Here is a 20,576-nt window from a genome sequence, read left to right as displayed (position 1 = left end):
GGCCGGGCTTTTTAAGGGTCTCAAAACAAAGCCCAAGCCCAGCTCATAAGTTATCGGTCCGGGCTAAGCCGGCCCAATATGTCGGGGCTGGGTAAGCCCATAATTTAAAAAATTGGGCCGGATTCGAGTTGGCCCATCTGGCCTGGGCTTAATTTACAGGCCTAATTTTCACATCACACCAAATTTATAAAACACCCAATATAGCCACACAACTTAATAAAATATTACAATTTTTATATAAAATATACCCATTAAAATGAAACGATAATATTAAAATTCATGATTAAAAGAAAAAACCACATTAAAGATGGGGAAGCCACTGTCGGATTGGGTGAAGCTTGGTTTAGTAGGAATAGGGGTTTGGGGATTTAGGGTTTGAAAATTGAAGAAATGAGTTCAAACCAAATATCGAGGGTTTCGGAAATATCGGTAGTCCAAAAACACGGAAATATCGAGAAATTATCGATATGGGTAAAAATTGAACAAAAACCACAAAAATTGAGAAAAAACTTGGAAATTTTTATTGAAACTTTATACGATGTTTATTTAGTCAATCATCTATTATTTTATCACAACAAATTGGAAGGAAATGCATTGTTTTGTGGATTTTCCCCTCTAATGGCGGATTCCAAAGGTTGCAGGGGTCAATTGACCACCCTTACTCCTCTGTGGATCAGCCCCTGAGTTATATTGAAGAATAATAATGCAATCATGAAAAGAATATGTCTCTCAACGAAGAATGTGCATGAAGCTAAAAGAACTCACAAGGGTTATTGTTGAGTCTACACTTTAATCCACATATAATTCTCTAAGTCAAAAGTAATTTGCATTAAATTGGCCATGTGCATAAAAATAGTTAACTGAAGAACCACAATTAAAACTTACATAATGTATCTCAATCCTTACAAGCTATATACCAAAATATAATTCAAGTGTTATCATTGACTTATGGAAGGCCTAACTAAAATGACTCAAGAATGAAAAGAAAAATGTTTTTGGATTTTTAAAAAAATTTATTATGAATTTTATGGATTTTGACATTGAAGGACTGAACAAAAGTACATGGAACTGAAGAACTAACGAAAACAAAAAAATATATATATATCAAATATAAAAAATGGCACAAAACCTATATAAGACTTGAAAATCTAAATAAGTTTTACCATTCATTCATTTATATGATGTGATTAGTGATTTATGATTAGTTTGTGTTATTATGGTGAGATGTGATTGTATATAACTAGCTCTCCATTACAAGTTCACAAGATGATTATAGACTCGTAAATCAAGTTGGTCTTAACCTTTGTTCCTTTACCCTCCAGCTACTACTCAGCCCAATTTTGCAAGAACCAATCATTAGCCTTTCTTCTTCTGTGTTTGATGTTGAAAAAATACAAAAGCTAGATCTTTTGCCATCCAACAACTCAAATCACTCACATCCAATCATAATATGAAGGATCCTAATATGAAATGGGTGAAATGGGAGCTATTTGCTTCCACTGTGTAAGTGGACAAAAGAGGAGTGCAAAAATCAACACCCATATCAAAATAGTTAAGAGTGCATCTCTGATTCTGTAATGGATTTGGGTTTTTTGTGGTACGAGCGATATATTTGTTAAAATTAAGTTTCAAATTGCCTGAGTTGTTTTTTTTTTTGGCCAAAAACTTTCCTACTCTTAAACGGTTCAAATTTAGGGAATTAACATGTAAAAGCAACCATATGGCACTCCTCCCTTACGAAAAAATGTAAACATAAAGACATGACAACTCCTTCGGAGTACCAATGACAATCTCATAGACAAACAAGTTCCCCTGATTTGCTACCCGTTTTTTCTTACCATTTTCTATTCTTTTTTTATTTTTTTATTTAAAATCTCTCCTTGCTATTTAGATACTTCGGCTAAAAAGAGTTCCCAAACTATTCAAACAATAGGAACACCAAAACAGCCAAACATATCATAACTATACGACTGCAAATACTACAATTACCTAATATGAAACATAAGGTAATGATCCAAATTCCAAATCCAGCACCACATAAGTCTAAACCATATATAATGTCAAACAACATAACATGAAGCATAAAACAATTGCTTCTAATTCATTTCCCACCCATTTCACTCTTAAACCATTCGAGCCTGGCTTTAGGATCTTCCAATTTACAAAGCCTCTCTCTCTGCTCTTGACATAAAAACATCCCTTTTGCAAAAGCCCGAACCTTCGAACCATCTGGTATTTCATCCATGAATTTACTAACATAATCCACCATAACTCTAGGCATTGATGTTTTAGGAAACTCAATTGGAAGTACCTCAACAACTCCTCAATTATTCTCAACTTTCTTACCTCGTCTTCTCCTTTCCTTCATCCTAGATGGACTTTACGTACATTGAGTAGCAAGTACACCAGATGAGAAAATTCAGCAATAGGGTCAGTTCAGTAACTTGCTATATCATTCATACATATATTAGAAAGATAGAAATAAAAACATTTGGAAATATCACATTTGGAAAAAACTTGACTTCAACAGTCAAGAACCTTAATGGGCACAAAAATATGACTCCATTCACAAATACACAAAATAACGAAAAAGTAGAATAAGAGAGAAGAATTACTTGTAGACATTTTCAAGTCTCTTTTTCAAGTGTCTGGCGGAATCACCAACAAGCTCAACTACCCTTTTCCCTTTTAGATAGCAATGGAACGTTGGCTGCAGCAAAATGCACACATCAGCAGAGTAATCTTCCATTTTAAGATGAAATCAGGACTAAAAATATTCATTCAGCTTGAACAAACTGCTTAGCCCATTTTCCAGGATAAGCAGAGCCTGTTTATACTTTTCTGAATTATTAATTAGGATATGGTAAGAAATACAAGCCAAATTTAGAATTAGTCCGAAAACAAAGGTCAAACACATGGGAAATTACAGCACTGAACTAAGTGCAGACATTTACATCCAAACAAAATAGAAGATCGAATCATTTACCGTCTCGTGAATTCCCAACTTGTCCAATGTGGATCCAGCATCATTCTATAGATTGAATAAATGTCAGGTCTACTAATCTAGAGGTATAACAAGAAATAATATCATGATTCTTCGCAGCTGCGTGGCGGATCATAATTAGAGTATGGAAAAAATTACTGCATGAGCAAGCAATTAATTTATAGCTCAAGAAAAATACACACTTTATCAGGTGCACCGTTAAATTTCTTCTACCCAGAACAAAACGCTCAGATAAGCAGAAAGGCTAGCATAGGACAAAACCCTCTATGCCTTGTTGCACTATAATTTTTACGTCATTTCAACTGTTAAGAACTCGAAAAAGACAATTTTGATTTCTTCTCAGTATCATGGACTGTCAAATATATTCACCAACAATACTGCCATTGTTACAAAAGTTTAGGCAATATCTTCCCTGGAGTCCCAACCAATTTAAGATGAAAGGTGAAGTGTATAAAAGAATAAACTATAGTGATGTATTGATATTATCTGTTTGATTAAAGTAACCTTCTGATAAAAACAAAATATAAGGATCGAATCATTTACCGTCTCAGGAATATCCAATGGGAATCTAGTGCCACTCTATAGATAAAATAAACAACGTCAGGTCAATTAATTTAGAGGCATAACAAAGAATAATATTGAGATTCTTCTATGAGCAACTGCATGGCGAATCATAATTAGAGTAGGGAAAACAAATTATTGCATGGGCAATCGATTAATTCATAGCTAATGAAAAATACATTTTTTTTTATCATGTACACAATTAAGATGAAAGGTGAAGTGTATAATTTGTTTGATTAAAGTAACCTTCTGATAAAAACAAAATAGAAGGATCGAATCATTTACCGTCTCGTGATTATCTTCAAATATGTCCATTGGGAATCTAGTGCCATTCTATAGATAAAATAAACAACGTCAGGTCTACTAATTTAGAGGCAGAACAAAGATATCGTGATTCTTCTATGAGCAACTGCATGGCGGATCATAATTAGAGTAGGGAAAACAAATTATTGCATGGGCAAGCAATTAATTCTTAGCAATTAATGCATAGCTAATGAAAAATACATGAATTTTATCAGGTGCACGATTAAGTTATCTTTTACCCATAATAAAATGCTCAGATAAGCAGACAAACATGGAATAAAACCCACTATGCCTTGTGATGAGGACATCTTTGTCAAACCCATTAGGGTTTACAAACGAAAGAGATGGAAGAGGGAATTATTAATTAGTTTCCTAATTTATTTGTTAGTTCCTAGGTTCTCTTATTTTTCCAGATTTCATTAGGATTTTTAGTTTTTCCAGAATTCAGTAGGATTTCTAAGTTTCCTATTTTATTTGGATTAGGATTTCTTTCCTAGAATAAGTTTAATTTTCCTTTTCACTCTAGGGTTAGATTATTATAAATACCCCGTCTACGTAATTCATTATGGAGTTGAGTTGTTGAGATATAAAGAAAAGCTTATTTTCCAGAGATTGGAGACTACTTGGTGTGAAGCCAAATCCCTGGAGTGATTCCAGACCTATCCCTTTTGTTCTATTTTCTGTTTTCCATTGTTTTCGCTTCCGCTAAACTACCTAAATACTCAATTCACCCGTGTCCTACATCACCTTGTTAAACATGTCATTTGAATTGTTCAGAACTCGAAAAAGACAATTTTGATTACTTCTCAGTATCATGGACTGTCAAATATATTCACCAACAATATTTCTATTGTTATTAACAAACGTATAGGCAACATCTTCCCTGGAATCCCAACCAATTTAAGATGAAAGGTGAAGTGTAGAATAGTATAAACTATAGTGATGTATTGATCTTATTTGTTTGATACAAGTAACCTTCTGATAAATAAATAAATAAAAATTAAAGAGAAGGATCGAATCATTTACCATATTGCGATGAACTCCAAACACATCCAATGTGGATCCAGGGCCATTCTATAGACAATAAACGACATCAGCTATACTAAAATAAAGGCACTTAATGCATGACATGAGCAAGCGATTAAAGCGATTAATGCATAGCTTATGAAACCATCTACGCCAGTTGTTGGAAAAATGGCTCACCTAAGGATACAAGTGTGTTTTGGCGCTGAAAGGATGATTTTGAATCTGTCTAAAAGCGACCGGTCGCTGGACATTTGCGACCGGTCGTTTTGAAGCAGATTCGAAGTCTGGAGCGAAACTGAAGAGCGACCGGTCGCTAGTTCTTTGCGACCGGTCGCAGGAAGACCAAGCGACCGGTCGCGTAGCATTTGCGACCGGTCGTTTAGAAGCAGATTCAAGGTCTGGAGGAAAAACCAAAAGCGACCGGTCGCCAGTTCCTGGCGATCGGTCGTCCCAGTCAAGCTGTGACGATTTCTTACGTGTTTTCAACTGTGTTTTCGATGGCTATCGCTTTCCACAAGATTTCAGAGGCTTAGTGGGTCACTTCTGAGTTAAATGAACGTTGACTACCTGCTGGATAGTTGGGAGAGCACTCATGGCTAATTGGTTATCTTATTTCAAAGAGATCACTCTCCATTTTCTGGTGTAAGTGGGAGGTGGCTGAGTTGGATTCTATTTACCTACTTGATCTGACATTTAGTCTAAGTGGTGACTAAAGGGAAGAACGTGGAGGACAAGCTGATATCTTATCTCTTGTCTATTGGCTTGTGTAGGAAATGGGGTGAAGTAAGATAACACAAGAGGAGAAAACAAGTTGAATAATTGTAAGTGGAAGAAGCTGTAATTCTGAGTTGAGAGAGTTAGAGTTTTTCAGTTTGTCAAGATAGCCAAGGGGAGAGCAAGAGAGTTCTCTAAGTGTATCAAGGTGTTGAGCAAGGGTGTGAGAGAAACAGATTGTGAGGGTAGTGTTCTAAGGGGGTTTCCTTTGTAAACCAAAATTGTAACCTATCTTCATTAGTGAAATTTCTCAAGGTGATCACCAAAGAGGATGTAGGCAATTTGCTGAACCTCTATAAACACTTGTGTCATTTGTGCTTGGTTAATTTCTGTGTATGTGTGTAAGACTCATCCATCATTGAGTTCTTTGTCTAAAGTCCATCAACAACAAGATCTTAAAAGGGCAGTGAGTTAGTCATTAATTCACAACACCAATTTCACCCAGAACAAAAAGCTCAGATAAGCATACAAGGATAGTATAAACTATAGTAATTTTTATCTGTTTGATTAAAGTAACCTGTAGTATAAACTATAGTGACTCTTCCCTGGAATCCCAACCAAAAGGTGAAGTGTAGAATAGTATAAACTATAGTGATTCTTATATGTTTGATTAAAGTAACCTTCTGATTGAAACAAAATAGAAGGATCGAATCATTTAACAAGTTGTGATGATCTCCAAATATGTCCAATGGGCTTCCAGGGCCATTCTATAGATACAATAAACAACATCAGGTCTACTTATTTAGAGGCACCAAAAAAATATAATATCCTGATGCTTCTAGCAGCTTCATGTTGGACCGTAATTAGAGTATGGAAAACAAATTAATGCAAGACATCAGCAAGCGAATAATGCATAGCTAATGAAAAAGACATTTGTTCTATCATGTACCCAATTAAGTTATCTTCCACCCAGAACAAACAGCTCAGATAAGAAGACAAGCATAGGATAATACCCTTTATGCCTTGTTGCACTATACATTTTTATGTCATTTTAACTGTTCAGGGAAACTCAAAGAAGAAAATTTAATTTCTTCTCAGTCTCATGGACTGTAAAAATCTATTCAACAACAACATTTCCCAAACATATTCTAGGAATCCAGTCAAGATGCAAGGTGAAGTGTAGTACAGCCTAAACGATATCTGGGGTCTAAAATTGTTAGCACTTTAGATTTGTCAGGATTTGTGGGACTATATTTTGTACTGTTGTATGTTGGGGCTCCTTGTCTATAGTGATGCATTCACATACTATCGGTTGAATTAAAGTAACTTCCTCTATTTATTTTTATTTTTTTAAAAGAGAAACGATATATTGAAAAGGTGGATAAGGCATCCACAGACAAACAAACAAAACACAGAAACAGCCCTAAAAAGGCCAAAAGAAACAAAAAGAATAGAAGGGAAAGGAGGTGACGTGAAAGAGGGACACAACCTCAGTTCACAGCCGCCACCAAGTCCAGCATAATGACAGAAGGGGAGTAATCCTTAAAAACTGAAGTAACTGAAGCCCAAGGAGCAGCCCAGAATCTAGCCTTATTCCAAATTTCATTGACACCCTCTCCCTAGAAATCGAAGATTCTTCTGTTGCACTCCGACCAAATATTCTATAGAACTGCACATCAGGCAGTCCCATAAAGTTGTGGCTTTCTTCCCCCTGCCAAAACCCTCGAACTTTGTACACAAAAAATCAAAACAACCTTTTGGAATAACCCAGCTGGAACCAATCTCACTAAATAACTTCAACCAAACTTATAAGGAAAAAGGACAATGTAGGAACACATGATCCAGGTTTTCCAAATTAGATTTGCACAAAACACACCACTGAGGAGAAAGATAAAAGGAAGGCCTTCTCCTTTGAATTTGATCACAAGTATTAAGCTTCCCAAGCGCCAGTAGCCATGCATGAAATTTTATTTTTGGGGGAAACTTAGACTTCCAAATCTGGGAAACAGACGAAAGATGCATGCTGCCATTGTTGCGAAGAAAAAAATTGTAGGACTTGCAAGAAAACACCCCCGACTTATCAAATCAATCAAAGAAAATATTGTTTCAAAGACAATGAACTAGTTCACAAAACCATCCATCCCACCAGGCACAAGAAAAACAAAACAAGATGTAATTGTCAACAAAATCTTTTCACATGGATTGTTCCAACATTTCGATGATCTCATACGGGTAAACAGTATACCAACATTATATTAATGATTTTCACATCTTGTTCAATTGTTTTCCTTCAACTTATGCACTGCTTTTTTAATCACTAAATCCATATTACAGGTTCCTTTATAAGCCAAACTTATCCCTCAGCCTAAACAATCTGAATTTGGTTGTGGTATATGAAACAGCATAGCATGCTGCACAAGAAGTACATAGCAAGGAGTAAGAAAGTTGCCAAACTACTGTTTCCAAGAAACCCATTCAAAATTTAAAAAATTACAGTAATTTATTAAACTTCAGACCAACAACTGGATTACATGACTGACAACACTTGCGTTGTTTTGACCGAATCTTAAATATGGGATTCAAGGAAGAGCATATTAAAATTACACACCTTGTCCATGTAAACCTTAGCCATTGTTATATGTTGGAATTGCTTACACAACTCATCAAAGATTGGAGTTATCCACTTAAGGGCTGCAAAAGAAGTATACAAAAAAGGAGAAATTGATTGCAAATTACTTGATTGATGAAAGTAAATTTATACTTGAAAATTTGAAAGTAAATTCATTAATTAGAACTTACTAGCCTGACACCCAGGTGCAGTGTAGAAGAAAACCACAGACAAACGTTCATCTATTCCAACGAATCAGAAAAATAAAAAAAAATGCACAACAAAACTTATTTTCCTATTTTGAATATTTGTAAAATTAAAGAAGGGGACGAAGTTGGTGGAGAAACTGGCATACCTTCAACTTTTTGACGTAGCCTATAATGCATGTCGAGGGTCTCAATGACGTATAGGTTGGAGGGGCCTGAAAGTAAAGTATGTGAATCTGCATCTACGAGTGAGGAGAGGCATCGTCGCTGTTGCAGAAATTGAAGGTTTGGGGTGTGAAGGGAATAATAGGACAAGGGTTTGGAAGCGGAACGGATATCGATGGTCTGTGGTGAAGATGGGGCGGTATTTGATACTAAAGTTAGGTTTTGGATGGGTTTGCGGTGAAGATGATGAAGAAGACCTGCAGCACTCGGGTGGTTGCAATTGCCAAGCAACTGCCGTATAAAAACCCCTGAATTCTTCGCCATTTTCGTCTCTCTCGCTTCGCTTCTCTTCTCTTCTTTTCGGTCTCTCTCCTGCCAGTGACCTTGTTCTTTTGAGTGTTGGTAATTTTGTATTTGTTTTTAGGCTTTTTATCAGAAATGGTCTAACTTTTGCGAAATTATCACATTTCGTCCCTAACATTTTTTTGTGACACTAATGGTCCTTAAAGTTACCCTCTACACATCAAAATGGTCCTTGCCGTTAGCTTCCGTCAAATTTTCTGTTAAGTTGCTGACGTGGCACGTGTGTAGAGCCCACACATCCAATAGTATAAAGCCACGTGGCTTTAAATAAAATAAAATATATTTTAAATATTTTAAAACTTAAATCCATAAAAAAGAAAAAGAAAAATACTTGCCCCTGCATTCTCACTCTGCCTGCGCGCTTCCCCCTTGCAGACCCACCTCTTGCCTCACTCTCCCTACTCTTCCTCCTCCCTCTCCCTCTCCCTCTCCCTCTCCCATATGATTATGTGCAGGCACGGAGCCACTCTTCAGCTCCAAGTAACTCCAGCATTTCATAAAAACTTTACACTAAACTTATGTAATTGCTAGGAAAAATTTGAAAAAATCTACATTATTGGCCCCACAAAAAATGATGTTGAATCATGTCTAGAACATGTGAATGAAATTACCCATAATCCACGACCTTATATAAACCAGTTCTTTCACTTAGCCAAAGAGATGCATTTTTGGTTTAATTGGAGGGTCAAAAAATCAATATAGAATAGTGGGTTATAGTTATTCAATGTGAATATATATATATATATATATATGTACCTTTTTTCGAAATATTTAACCCAGAATCGAGCCATGGCTCTCTCATAAGGATCAGTGGGCAGCAAGGGGTACTTATGTGGCCATGTTTCTTCTATATATGTATTCGACTATGATCATGGACTCACAGATTGGCCTTTCTCCATGAACGAGCACGGGGATTTTCTTGTGAACTGGGTTGTATTTGAGGAGCTCAGGACTTTTGTTTTGAAGATCTTCTTCTATGTAATCATATGGGATATGGAGAGAGAGAAAGAGGAGGAAGAGTAGGGAGAGAGAGGCAAAAGGTGTGTCTGCGAGGGGGGAAGCGCGCAGGCAGAGGTGAGAAAGTAGGTGCAGATATTTTTCTTTTTCTTTTTTATGGATTTAAGTTTTAAAATATTTAAAATATATTTTATTTTATTTAAAGCCACGTGGCTTTATACTATTGGATGTGTGGGCTCTACACACGTGCCACGTCAGCAACTTAACAGAAAATTTGACGGAAACTAACGGCAATGACCATTTTGATGTGTAGGGGGTAACCTTAAGGACCATTAGTGTCACAAAAAAATGTTAGGGATGAAATATGATAATTTCGCAAACGTCAAGGACCATTTGTGATAAAAAGCCTTGTTTAATTTTAGGCTTATTTTTTAAAGAGTTTTTCTATTTAAACCATGTGCTTCTTCTCTTTGTTGACCCTAATATTTAAATCTTTAAGTTTTATTATTATGTAAGAAGACAAAAAAGGTCATCCAACTTAATACATAACCCTAGTACATCTATACACACCTCACACACACTTCATATTAAGTTTTAAAAAAATACAAACTTCTCTACTTCCTATTGCCAGATTACTATTCTCTTTTAAAGACGTAGAACATTGAGGAGCCTAACTCTCTAAAAGTTGCCTAGGGTTTAAATAAAAAAACTCTTTTATTTTTTATTTTTTCTACTTGGTGTGTATTTAATGGTAGTTTGGGAAAATAGTGGGGTTTTCTTAGAAATTGTGAAAATTTGAATTAGAAGTTAGGGTGTACTTAGAACATGGGGTGAACAAGGAGAAGTGTGGAGTTTAAATAGAAAAGCTCTTTTTAAATATAGCCTTTCAGTCACACTTTCCCCCTTGAAATTCATTTTATCTCATTTATCCTATATTTCACACAAACTTGTCTCACGTCACCGCATTTTCATAAAATTTTAATTAAAAATTAAAAAATCAATTTTTAGAACTTAAAATCCATTAAAGAGTTGAAATTTCAATTTCAGGAGAGCTCAAGGCTTGGTTTTGAAAAGTTAAAGATTCCATGAGAGAATCAAAGCAAGGTTGGAAGACAAAACCAGACTTGCCATCGAAGGAGTTGCTGCTAAAACTCCTCTGAGCAGTTTTGATCAATTTACTCCATTTCAGCAGGTTTGATCCAGAGGGTTCAGATGGGTTGCTTGGTAAAAGCTCAAGCTTTCCAATTGGTAACTTGGGGGAGAAGAAGAGAGGATAGTTGGAGAGCTTTGGTCGAGCGAATAATTATGATGAGACTGGTTTTCAACTAGGTTTTGGTTTTCAACTAGGTTTTGGAGAGCTTTGGTCGAGCGAATAATTATATGCCCAATGTCACACCATAGGGCATATACGGGCGACCATGGTCGTCCAACCATAATCCTTGAAGCAGTTGCTTCTTACGACACATATATTTGGCACACCAACTTCAGAATGCCAAGAGTATTTAATGACCTCAACGTACTATACAAATCACCCCTTTTTGATGATGTCATTCAAGGACGTGCTCCACGGGTCCAATATTATCTGAATGGGAAATAATACAAGCAAGGGTACTATCTTGCTGATGGAATATATCCAATGTGAAACACAATTGTCTAGTCATTTTTGTTTGTGCAAATAATCTCGCGGGAGAATATTCGCTTCTAGATCCTTCAACCTTCGATCTTCCTTCTCTCTCCTTCTCGATTCCTGTAAAAAAGACTGGAGTAAATAGACCACACCCGGGGGGTGTTGGCCAAAGGCCCTCCGATGCCTAAGTTAGTTCGAGTGTTTGTAGGAAAACAATAGCTAAGCAAAGGGTACGGAGTTGTATGTATGGTGTGAACCGGGTGGCCGGAGCCGTGTGTGGTGGCCGGAGCCGTGTGGAGAGAATATGGAGAGTGGAGAGTGGAGAGGGAGAGAGAGCTTCGGGTATTTTCTTGGGTTTTAGATGTAGGTTTCGATGTACCTTGAATGATGAATGAAGTCATCTATTTATAGGAGCCTCGGGGCTAGGGTTTCGTAGCCTCGGGGCTAGGGTTTCGTAGAGATCGAGTCGGATAATATCTGAATTATCTCGTTTAATTATAAGATAATACCCGATAATTAAGATATTATCCCTTTGATAAGATAATAACTAAATTATTGATATTATCTCATTAATTATAAGATAATATCCCTTTATTATGATAATATCCCAATTAATGGTATTATCTTTATTAATTATGAGATAATACCATATAATTAATCAATTATCCTAATTAATCAATTATCCCAATAAATGGTTTAATTAATTAATTTAAGGGATAATCTTCTTTTCCACGTGGCATGCTCTGATTCGAGACGAAAATATTTGCTCCCACAAATGCCCCCCAGCTTCTGCATGGCGCTTGTGTGGCATGTAGGAGATGAAATTATTTTTCGGACTCTCCAACTGTATCTGGGCTTTCTTCTGCGAGTTGGACTCCTTTTGCAGATCAGGTTCCCAATTAGAGTAGGCTTCTTATTGTTCTTGGAGTTGGATTCCTAGTAGGAATGAGCTTGCAATTCCTTCTTTGGCCTGGGTTGTCCAACTTGTATAAATACAGGGCTTCTCTTCACTCTTTCTTACATTGCAAACTTAACTTCTCTACCTTCTAGCTTGAGAAAGATCTTGGAGAATTTGTACTGCTTGTTGAAGAGAGGAGTTGCCGTGCACAAAGTAAGTCGAGCAAGCAAATATATATTCGTATATATTTTTGTCTTTTTTTTTTTTTTTTTGGCAGCAAGGTTGTGGTCCAGCCGTATACTCCTAGCTGTGGCCTCGTGATTGAAGAAATTCCGCAAGTCTGCAGATCTGGAATGAAGTTGCAAGGCCAGCATGCGACTGAAGGCTTGGAGCTTGGATCTGCATTCGCTGGGCTTGAAGAGAGAGCACGGAGAAGCTGGGCTCGAAGCAGAAGGAGGGAAGCGCTGGGCCTTGAGGGCGACGCGGGCCTGCGCTAGGCAAGCACGCCATGCACGTGGGAGCTGGGCCAAGAGGCGCGCGCTGATGGGCCACGTGTGCTGCTGGGATGGAGCTGGGCCGCATGCGTACTGGAGCGAACGGGCCAGGCTGTGCTGCGATGGGCTAGAGGCGCTAGCTGGGCTGCACAACGTGGGCTGCGGAGGTGGGCTGGAGCCGCATGCGTGCTGGGCTGTGATGGAGTTGGCTAGGCTGCTCGTGCTGGGCCAATATTTTTTTTTTTTTGTAACTGCTGCCTTTCCTTTTTTTTTCTTTTTTCTTTTGTAGCTGCCAGCCCCTTTTTTTTCCTTTTCTTTGGTATTCTAACTTATAGAATTTTCTTCTTTCTTTCGCAGTTGTTCGTTGATCATGTCTTCTGAAGATGGAAGGAAGTCTCCGAGTTCTCAGGTGCCTTTGTATTTGTGGGGAGGCTCCCTAGTGCACAGCAAGAGATTCGTGGCTAACTTGCACCGCGTTACGACTGAAGCTCAGTTCCAAAAGTGGCGGACTGCTTATGCTTCTGCCATTCCAGATGACGTGCAGGTCAGGCTAGCGAACTCTCAAACTGACAACACGCCTTGTGTGGATGCGAACAATCCTGATGCTAGGATCATCACCTTCCGTCCTTTTTATTTTTCCTTGGGCTTCACATTCCCATTGTCAAGGCTTTTCAAGGAGGTGCTCTGTGCCATGGAGTGTGCTCCGAGTCAGTGTACTCCGAATGTCTACCGGGCGATCATGTGTTTCGAGAACTTGAGCCGTTTCTTCATGCTGGAGCTAACGGTGCGAGAGTTCTTCCATTTTTTTGAAGTGAGGCACTTCGAGCGGTATGCCCAAGTTCGCGTCTACAAGGCTAAACTGTTTGACAATCTCAGTCAAGGAGATCATGTGTGGTACGACGACGTGTTGGAAGTCAGCGGAAGGTGGGAGGGCGACGTTGGTAATGGCCCACTTGTTCCCATCACCTATTGTAACGGTACGTCTTTTTGCGGCTTTTGATCTACTTTTTTTTTTAATTTGAATCTCTTGAAGTGTGGCTGACTAACTTCTGTCTTCTGCTTTGTAGTGAATGACATTAGCAAGAAATTGAAGTTGGGGCCTGACATGGCTAAGGTCCGCCATGCTTTGAACATCCCCTCAAAGTTTCGCGAGTGGCGTTGTTTATTGAGCGAGTATCGGGAGGAAGACGGTGGACTGCCCCCTACCGAGGATGTCGAGAGATGGAAGCAGAATGGTCCGGACCCTGATGATCTACCTGCTGGATATGATGAGTGCTCTGATGAACCCCCATCAAAGAGGAAAGCTGATGTCAAGTCACGGGAGAGGAATGCGTCTCCATTGAGGAAGAGGTCAAAGTTCCCTTCCGCCGAGAAGACCCAAGTAGGAGCTACTTTCGTGTCATCTGCACGGGTCAAACATCTTGTTGGTGCAGATAGCAAGAAGATTGGTGGTATGCGCAACATTAGGGATGTCCCCCTTAAGCCTCTTGCTGATGAGTTTGGAGATCGTGATCTGCTTCGTGAGATAGTCCGTGCGCGATCTAGTTCACCTGTGGAGAGGCAAAGAGATGCAGATGTTCCTATCCGGAGTTCGGGTCGTTTGCACCAGTCGAAGAGCGGAGGTCGATCTGGGAGGTCTGCTCATCCATCCAACCACCATAATCCTGCTGTTGGGTCACGAGCAGTCAAGCGTGGAGTTGATTCGTCGTTTCCAATTTCTTTGGAAGTGAGGTTGGCAGAGGCTAAGAAGGCAAGAGAGTCATCTGCTCGGGCGAAAGGTTCTTCTGCAACATCCGCAGTTGATCCCCAGGTGGACAAGTCCAGCCCTGCATGGGATGCAGGAGTGTCTGATCTGCTCAAGACGCATTTTCTATCAAGTCCATCCGCTTGTGTTGGGCTGGTTGATCAAATCCGTCAAGCTGGTGATCTTGGTACCTTTTCAAGTCTTTCCTTGGAAAAACAAAGGGAAGCCACACTTCATCTGCTTCAAAAAGGAGTTGTTTTTGCTGCTGAGACCATTCGGAATTCGTCTGCTGTTGCCCCCTCTTCTGCTCAGCTCAGTGAGTTGGAGAAGAAGAATGCCGAGCTAGTTTGCAAGCTTTCTGCCGAGCAGGCCCGCTATGAGAAGAAGACGTCTGACTTGAGGGCGATGATATCCGAGCTGAAGAGTTCCCTTGCTGAGAAGGATTCCGAGCTTAACTCCTCCACTGCTGACTTGGCTAGTCGGAAAGATGCTTACTTCCATCTTGAGCGCAAGAATGCCGACATCTCTCACAGCTATGACAAGCTTTTGGCTAGATTTCGTGCCTATCATGAGTCTGCTGAAGAATCCAGGTCTGAAGCTACCGTGGATGCGTACAAGCTGGGCTACATGGACTGCATAAATAGAAAAGATCCATTCTTTGCCATTGGAGATGAAGACATTGAGATGCTTTGTCCTGAGCAGGTTAATGCTGTGGACATGGAAGGAGTTGAAGAGCTGGTGGCTGAAGAGGCAGTAGCCGATGGAGCAGGAGAGGATGCAGCCGACGAGGCAGTGGCCGATGGAGCAGGAGAGGATGCAGCCGATGAGGCAGTGGCAGACATCATAGATCAGGCATGTGAAGCTGTTGAGAGCGTGGCTGATCAGGTGGATGCCGAAGAGGCTGCAGATCAAGGTTCCCCTACCGGCGCTTCGGAGTAGATGAAGACTCCTTTATTTCTTTTCAGCTTTTGTAGTCTGCTTTTTGTTTAGAACAATTGGTCTTGTTTGACCTATCTTCTTTTTTGTTTGAACTTGGCCGATTGGTCACTTTGCTATGGAAATTTCAGGTATTATTTTTAACCTCAATTTGCATATTGACTTGTGAACTACTTGAGTAACCGGCTAGTGTCTTGGTTGTACATTTCCCCTTAGGATTCTTGCAAAAGCCAGGGTCCCTCTTGAGGGATTCCGGGCGTCTTCTGCATTTTCTGGAGAAAGCTTAGAACGCTTCTGGTTGTTGCCCTGCGTCTCCCTTAGGACGCTTTTTATGGGCAACTGCGTGACTATCCTGCCTCCCTTAGGAAACGGATAGGGACCTGGATACCTCCCTTAGGAAATTCCTGGCGCACCCTGCGTCTCCCTTAGGACGCTTCTTTGTGGGCTGCGTCTCCCGAAGGACGCTTCTGATCGTTGCCCTGCGTCTCCCTTAGGACGCTTTTTATGGACAACTGTGTGACTATCCTGCCCCCCTTAGGAAACGGATAGGAACCTGGATACCTCCCTTAGGAAATTCCTGGCGCACCCTACAGCCCCCTTAGGATGCTGCTCTGCGGGCTACGTCTCCCGAAGGACGTTTTTGGTCATCGCCCTGCGTCTCCCTTAGGACGCTTTTTATGGGCAACTGTTTGGCTATCCTGCCCCCCTTAGGAAACGGATAGGAACCTGGATATTTCCCGCAGAAAGCATGGAGACCTCCTTTTAAGAAATTCCTGGCGCACCCTGCGTCTCCCTTAGGACGCTGCTTTGCGGGCTGCGTCTCCCGAAGGACGCTTCTGGTCGTCGCCCTGCGTCTCCCTTAGGACGCTTTTTATGGGCAACTGTATGATTTATCCTGCCTCCCTTAGGAAACGGATAAGAACCTGGATACTTCCCTTAGGAAATTCCTGGCGCACCCTACGTCTCCCTTAGGACGCTTCTTTGCGGGCTGCGTCTCCCGAAGGACGCTTCTGGTTGTCGCCCTGCGTCTCCCGAAGGACGCTGCTTATGGGCAACTGTCTTTTGTTGTGGCACATTTTGGAATTTGCAGTAGTTTGCTTCTCTTCTTCAGAAATGTGCTGGGTTCAGTCATCTGCTTGTCGATGAATAGTAAGCCATTGTCAGTAACTGGTGATTGTGGGCAGCCAAATTGGCAGATGATGTTTCTCCAGATGAATCGTTCCACGTCAGCTTCTTTAGTAGAGGATAGAGCTTCGGCCTCGATCCATTTAGTAGAGTAATCAGTGGCGACGATCATCATTTCTTTATTAGCTGGTGCCGTTGGCATGGGGCCCACTAAGTCGATGGCCCATTGCATGAAAGGCCACGGACTGTTCTGTGGATGGTAGACTTCGGCAGGCAGGTTAGGAACCGGTTTGTACCGTTGGCAGGGATCACATCTCTTGACATACTCGGTTGAGTCATGGCGCATGGTAAGCCAGAAATAGCCTATATTTAGAGCCTTCTGGGCGAGTGACCTGCCTCCAGAGTGGTTGCCACACTCGCCGTCGTGAATTTTGTAAAGGACCTCAAGTGTCTGAGGATATTTTATGCAGGTGAGATGAGGGCCGGAGTATGATCTGCGAATGAGCTTGGCGCCTTGCATGTAGTATCTCGCGGCTTTCTGTTGGACCTTCCTAGCTTCGGACTTATCCGTTGGAAGATTTCCATTCACCAAGTAGTCGATGATGGGGTCTTGCCAGCTGGGGTCTTCATCGATCTGCATTGAGTCGATTAGCTCTATTTCTTCGATGCTTGGCCGGTCAAGGTGTTCTACCGGGATGGAGCGTTTGAACTGGGTGTCCAGCGCTGATCCTAGGCTTGCCAGCGCATCTGCATGGGTATTCTCCGCCCGTGGAACTTGTTGGATGGTGAAAGTAGGGAATTCTTTCAAAAGACCTTGGACTTTGTCGAGGTACTGGATCATTCTCGGATGTTTTGCCATGTACTAGCCTGAGGTTTGATTCGTGATCAGCTGGGAGTCTGAGTAGATGGCCAATCTTTTGATCGACAGTTCTTTTGCTAGGCGCAGTCCGGCGAGCAATGCCTCATACTCTGCCTCGTTGTTTGAAGCAGGAAAGCCTAGCGTGATGGCTTGTTCCAATAAAGTTCCATCTGGGGTGATTATGACGACGCCTGCCCCTGCTCCTTTGTGGTTTGACGCTCCGTCTACATGTAACTGCCACATGTCTTTAGGTAGGTTTGAATCGGTGGGGGAGGTATCGTCTGCTTTTTCCTTGACTTTCGTGACCAGCTTCTCTTTTTCGGCTGTTGGAGTAAACTCTACAACAAAATCTGCTAAAGCCTGGGCTTTTATAGCGGTTTTCGGCCGGTAGAGGAGGTCGTATTGACTGAGTTCGATAGCCCATTTCATGAGTCGCTGAGAGGCGTCGGGGCTATGGAGGATCGATCTCAAAGGAAATTCTGTCATGACAATTATCCGGTGCGCTTGATAGTAGGGCCTTAGCTTTCTTGCGGAAACTACAAGCGAAAAAATGAGCTTCTCCATTTTCGGATAGCGAGTCTCTGCGTCGAGGAGAGCTTTTGAAGTGTAGAATACCGGATGTTGTGGCCCCAGCTCTTCTCGGACGAGAGCTGAGCTGACGGCTGAGTCGGACACCGCCAGGTAGATGTATAAGTCTTCGCCTGGTATCGGTTTTGAGAGTAGGGGAGGTGTAGTGAGATAGGTTTTCAAGTTTTGAAAAGCTACTTCGCACTCGTCATCCCACTTGTCCTTGTGTCCTTTCCTCAAGGCTTTGAAGAATGGCCTGCACTTGTCGGTAGATCTTGAGAGGAATCGGTTGAGAGCCGCTGCTCTACCCGTTAGACTTTGTATCTCCTTTGTTGTGGCAGGTGACTTCATGTTGAGTATAGCCTTGATTTGATTCGGATGTGCCTCAATTCCTCTTTGGGTGACTAAGTAGCCTAGGAATCGGCCAGACGAGACTCCGAATGTGCATTTGCTCGGGTTCAACTTCATGTTGTATTTTCGGAGCAGGCTGAATGCCTCGGCAAGGTTTGTGATGTGGTCTGCTCGCTGGGGAGCTTTGACTAACATGTCGTCTACGTAGACCTCCATAGTTTTACCGATTTGCTCCTTGAAAATTTTGTTTACCAGCCTTTGGTAGGTTGCTCCGGCGTTCTTCAGCCCAAAGGGCATGACTTTGTAGCAGTATGTACCTCTTTCGATGATGAAAGAGGTCTTTGCTTTGTCGTTTTCATGCATCATGATTTGATTGTAGCCGGAGTAGGCGTCCATGAAGCTTAGCAGTTGATTGCCGGAAGTTGAATCAACGAGCTGATCAATTCGTGGCAGTGGAAAGTTGTCTTTAGGGCACGCCTTATTGAGGTCGGTGTAGTCGACACACACTCTCCACAGGCCTTTATCTTTCTTTGCTACTAGAACAACGTTCGCCAGCCATTCTGCATAGGAGACTTCTTCAATGAAACCAGCAGCTAGGAGCTTGTCGATCTCGGCTTCAATGATGGCAACTCGCTCGGGGGCAAAGTTGCGTCTCTTCTGCGCTACAGGCTTGATTGCTGGGTTGACGTGTAGGCGATGGCAGATGATCTGGGGATCGATGCCTGGCATGTCGGATGGCGACCATGCGAATACGTCTTTGTTGTTCTGGAGGAAGGCTGCAAGCTCTGCCTTTTCCTCCTGGCTTAGGCGCGAGCCGATCCGCGCTTTTCTCTCTGGCTTGTCAGGATCAAGGGGTACTAGCTCGACGTCCTCTTCGGGCTTCCATCCTTCTTCAGGAGAGACCTCCGGACGGATTCCCTCGACTTGGTCCTGATTCTTTGATTGCTATTGGGGAGTAGCTATTCCCTTTCCTTTCTGGTCTACTCGACTGTCAGGAACGGGATTTGCCTTCTCCTCTGGTTGCTCTACTCCCTTCATATATGCCTGATTTACAGGGAGGAACTGTGTTTGCTTGCTTCTCTTCAGCCCTTGAGCTGAGCATTTCCTCGCCATTGCCTGATCACTGTTGATCTGACCGATACCGTCCCCAGGGATAGGGTAGCGGATTTTCTGATGTGTGGCGGAGGTGATGGCGTTGATTTTGCTGATCCATGGTCTGCCCAGAATGCCATTGTAGGGCGAGACTTCATCAATGACCATGAATGTTTGCGAGCTGATTACAGGTGGGGAGTAGACGTTGAGATCTATCGTGCATACGGTAACCGTTGTTGAGCCATTGAAGCCGGTTAGTGACCTAGCTGATTTGTTGATGTTTGTCTCTAAGCCCATCTGCTGGATGACTGCCAATTGTAGGATATTGGCTGCACTGCCCTCGTCTGCATGGATTCGATCGACCATGGCCTGAGCAATTTGAATGCTAATGACTAGAGCGTCGTTGTGTGGCAGATCGAGGCCGACTAGATCTTTCTTTTGGAAGCCGATCACGGGATCGTCTTCCGCCGGTGGGAGACTAGTGGAGATCTGGGAGATGACAGTGGCCTGTTTGATTTTCCTCTTCTTTTCCTTGCTGGTCAGCCCAGACTCCTCGGAATCAGCCAGGATTGTGTTAATCCTTATGACTTTTTGAGGTGGCTCCTTGGCGGCATCGCGGTCCTCAATTCGTTGGATGGTCTGCTTCGCGATGAACTCCGTGCAGTGACCTTCTCTCACGAGTTCTTCTAGGTGCGCTTTCCAAGCAAAGCAATTATTTGTATTGTGCCCGTGTGTCGCATGGAAGGCACAATACTTTCTGGTATCCCTCTTATCCGGATCTCCCTTCAAGGGTGGCGGTCTTTTTACCCAAGGTTTGTCCTTTACTTGGGCTAAAATTTGATGTATAGGGATGGAGAACTTGGTGTAGTTCTCCTTCGTCGTAGCGTCTCCTTGTGGGCGCGACCTACGTTTGTCTTTTGGCTTGCCCGCTTGGTCGGCTGATCTTCCTGCTCGGTGGACTTCTTTGCGGCGATTC

At 41.7% G+C, this 20,576-nt stretch overlaps 1 protein-coding gene across 7 annotated transcripts; it reads right to left on the bottom strand.

Annotated features, from left to right (window-relative positions):
* Positions 1-1,934: 1,934 nt before the first annotated feature.
* On the bottom strand, positions 1,935-8,974 carry LOC110748822 (uncharacterized). Of its 7 annotated transcripts, none has more exons than XM_021948780.2 (10): positions 8,572-8,974; positions 8,408-8,458; positions 8,217-8,299; positions 4,895-4,942; positions 3,851-3,898; positions 3,548-3,583; positions 2,987-3,031; positions 2,616-2,710; positions 2,347-2,378; positions 1,935-2,229 (listed from the first exon to the last, which is right to left on the bottom strand). In XM_021948780.2, exons 1-10 carry the CDS (start codon positions 8,909-8,911, stop codon positions 2,102-2,104), a joined length of 906 nt encoding a protein of 301 aa, XP_021804472.1. In that variant the 5' UTR covers positions 8,912-8,974; the 3' UTR covers positions 1,935-2,101. The 7 variants fall into 7 exon arrangements, with proteins under 7 accessions (XP_021804472.1, XP_021804474.1, XP_021804475.1 ...); XM_088244838.1 differs by having other exon boundaries at positions 2,018-2,229; positions 2,312-2,378; XM_021948782.2 differs by lacking the exon at positions 3,548-3,583.
* Between the last annotated feature and the right edge of the window lie 11,602 nt (positions 8,975-20,576).

This window comes from Prunus avium, chromosome 7, assembly GCF_965620075.1.
Source record: "Prunus avium chromosome 7, drPruAviu1.hap1.1, whole genome shotgun sequence".
Lineage (NCBI taxonomy): Eukaryota > Viridiplantae > Streptophyta > Magnoliopsida > Rosales > Rosaceae > Prunus > Prunus avium.
The sequence above is the reverse complement of the archived record's forward strand: the minus strand, read 5'-3'. Positions and strand labels throughout refer to the sequence as shown.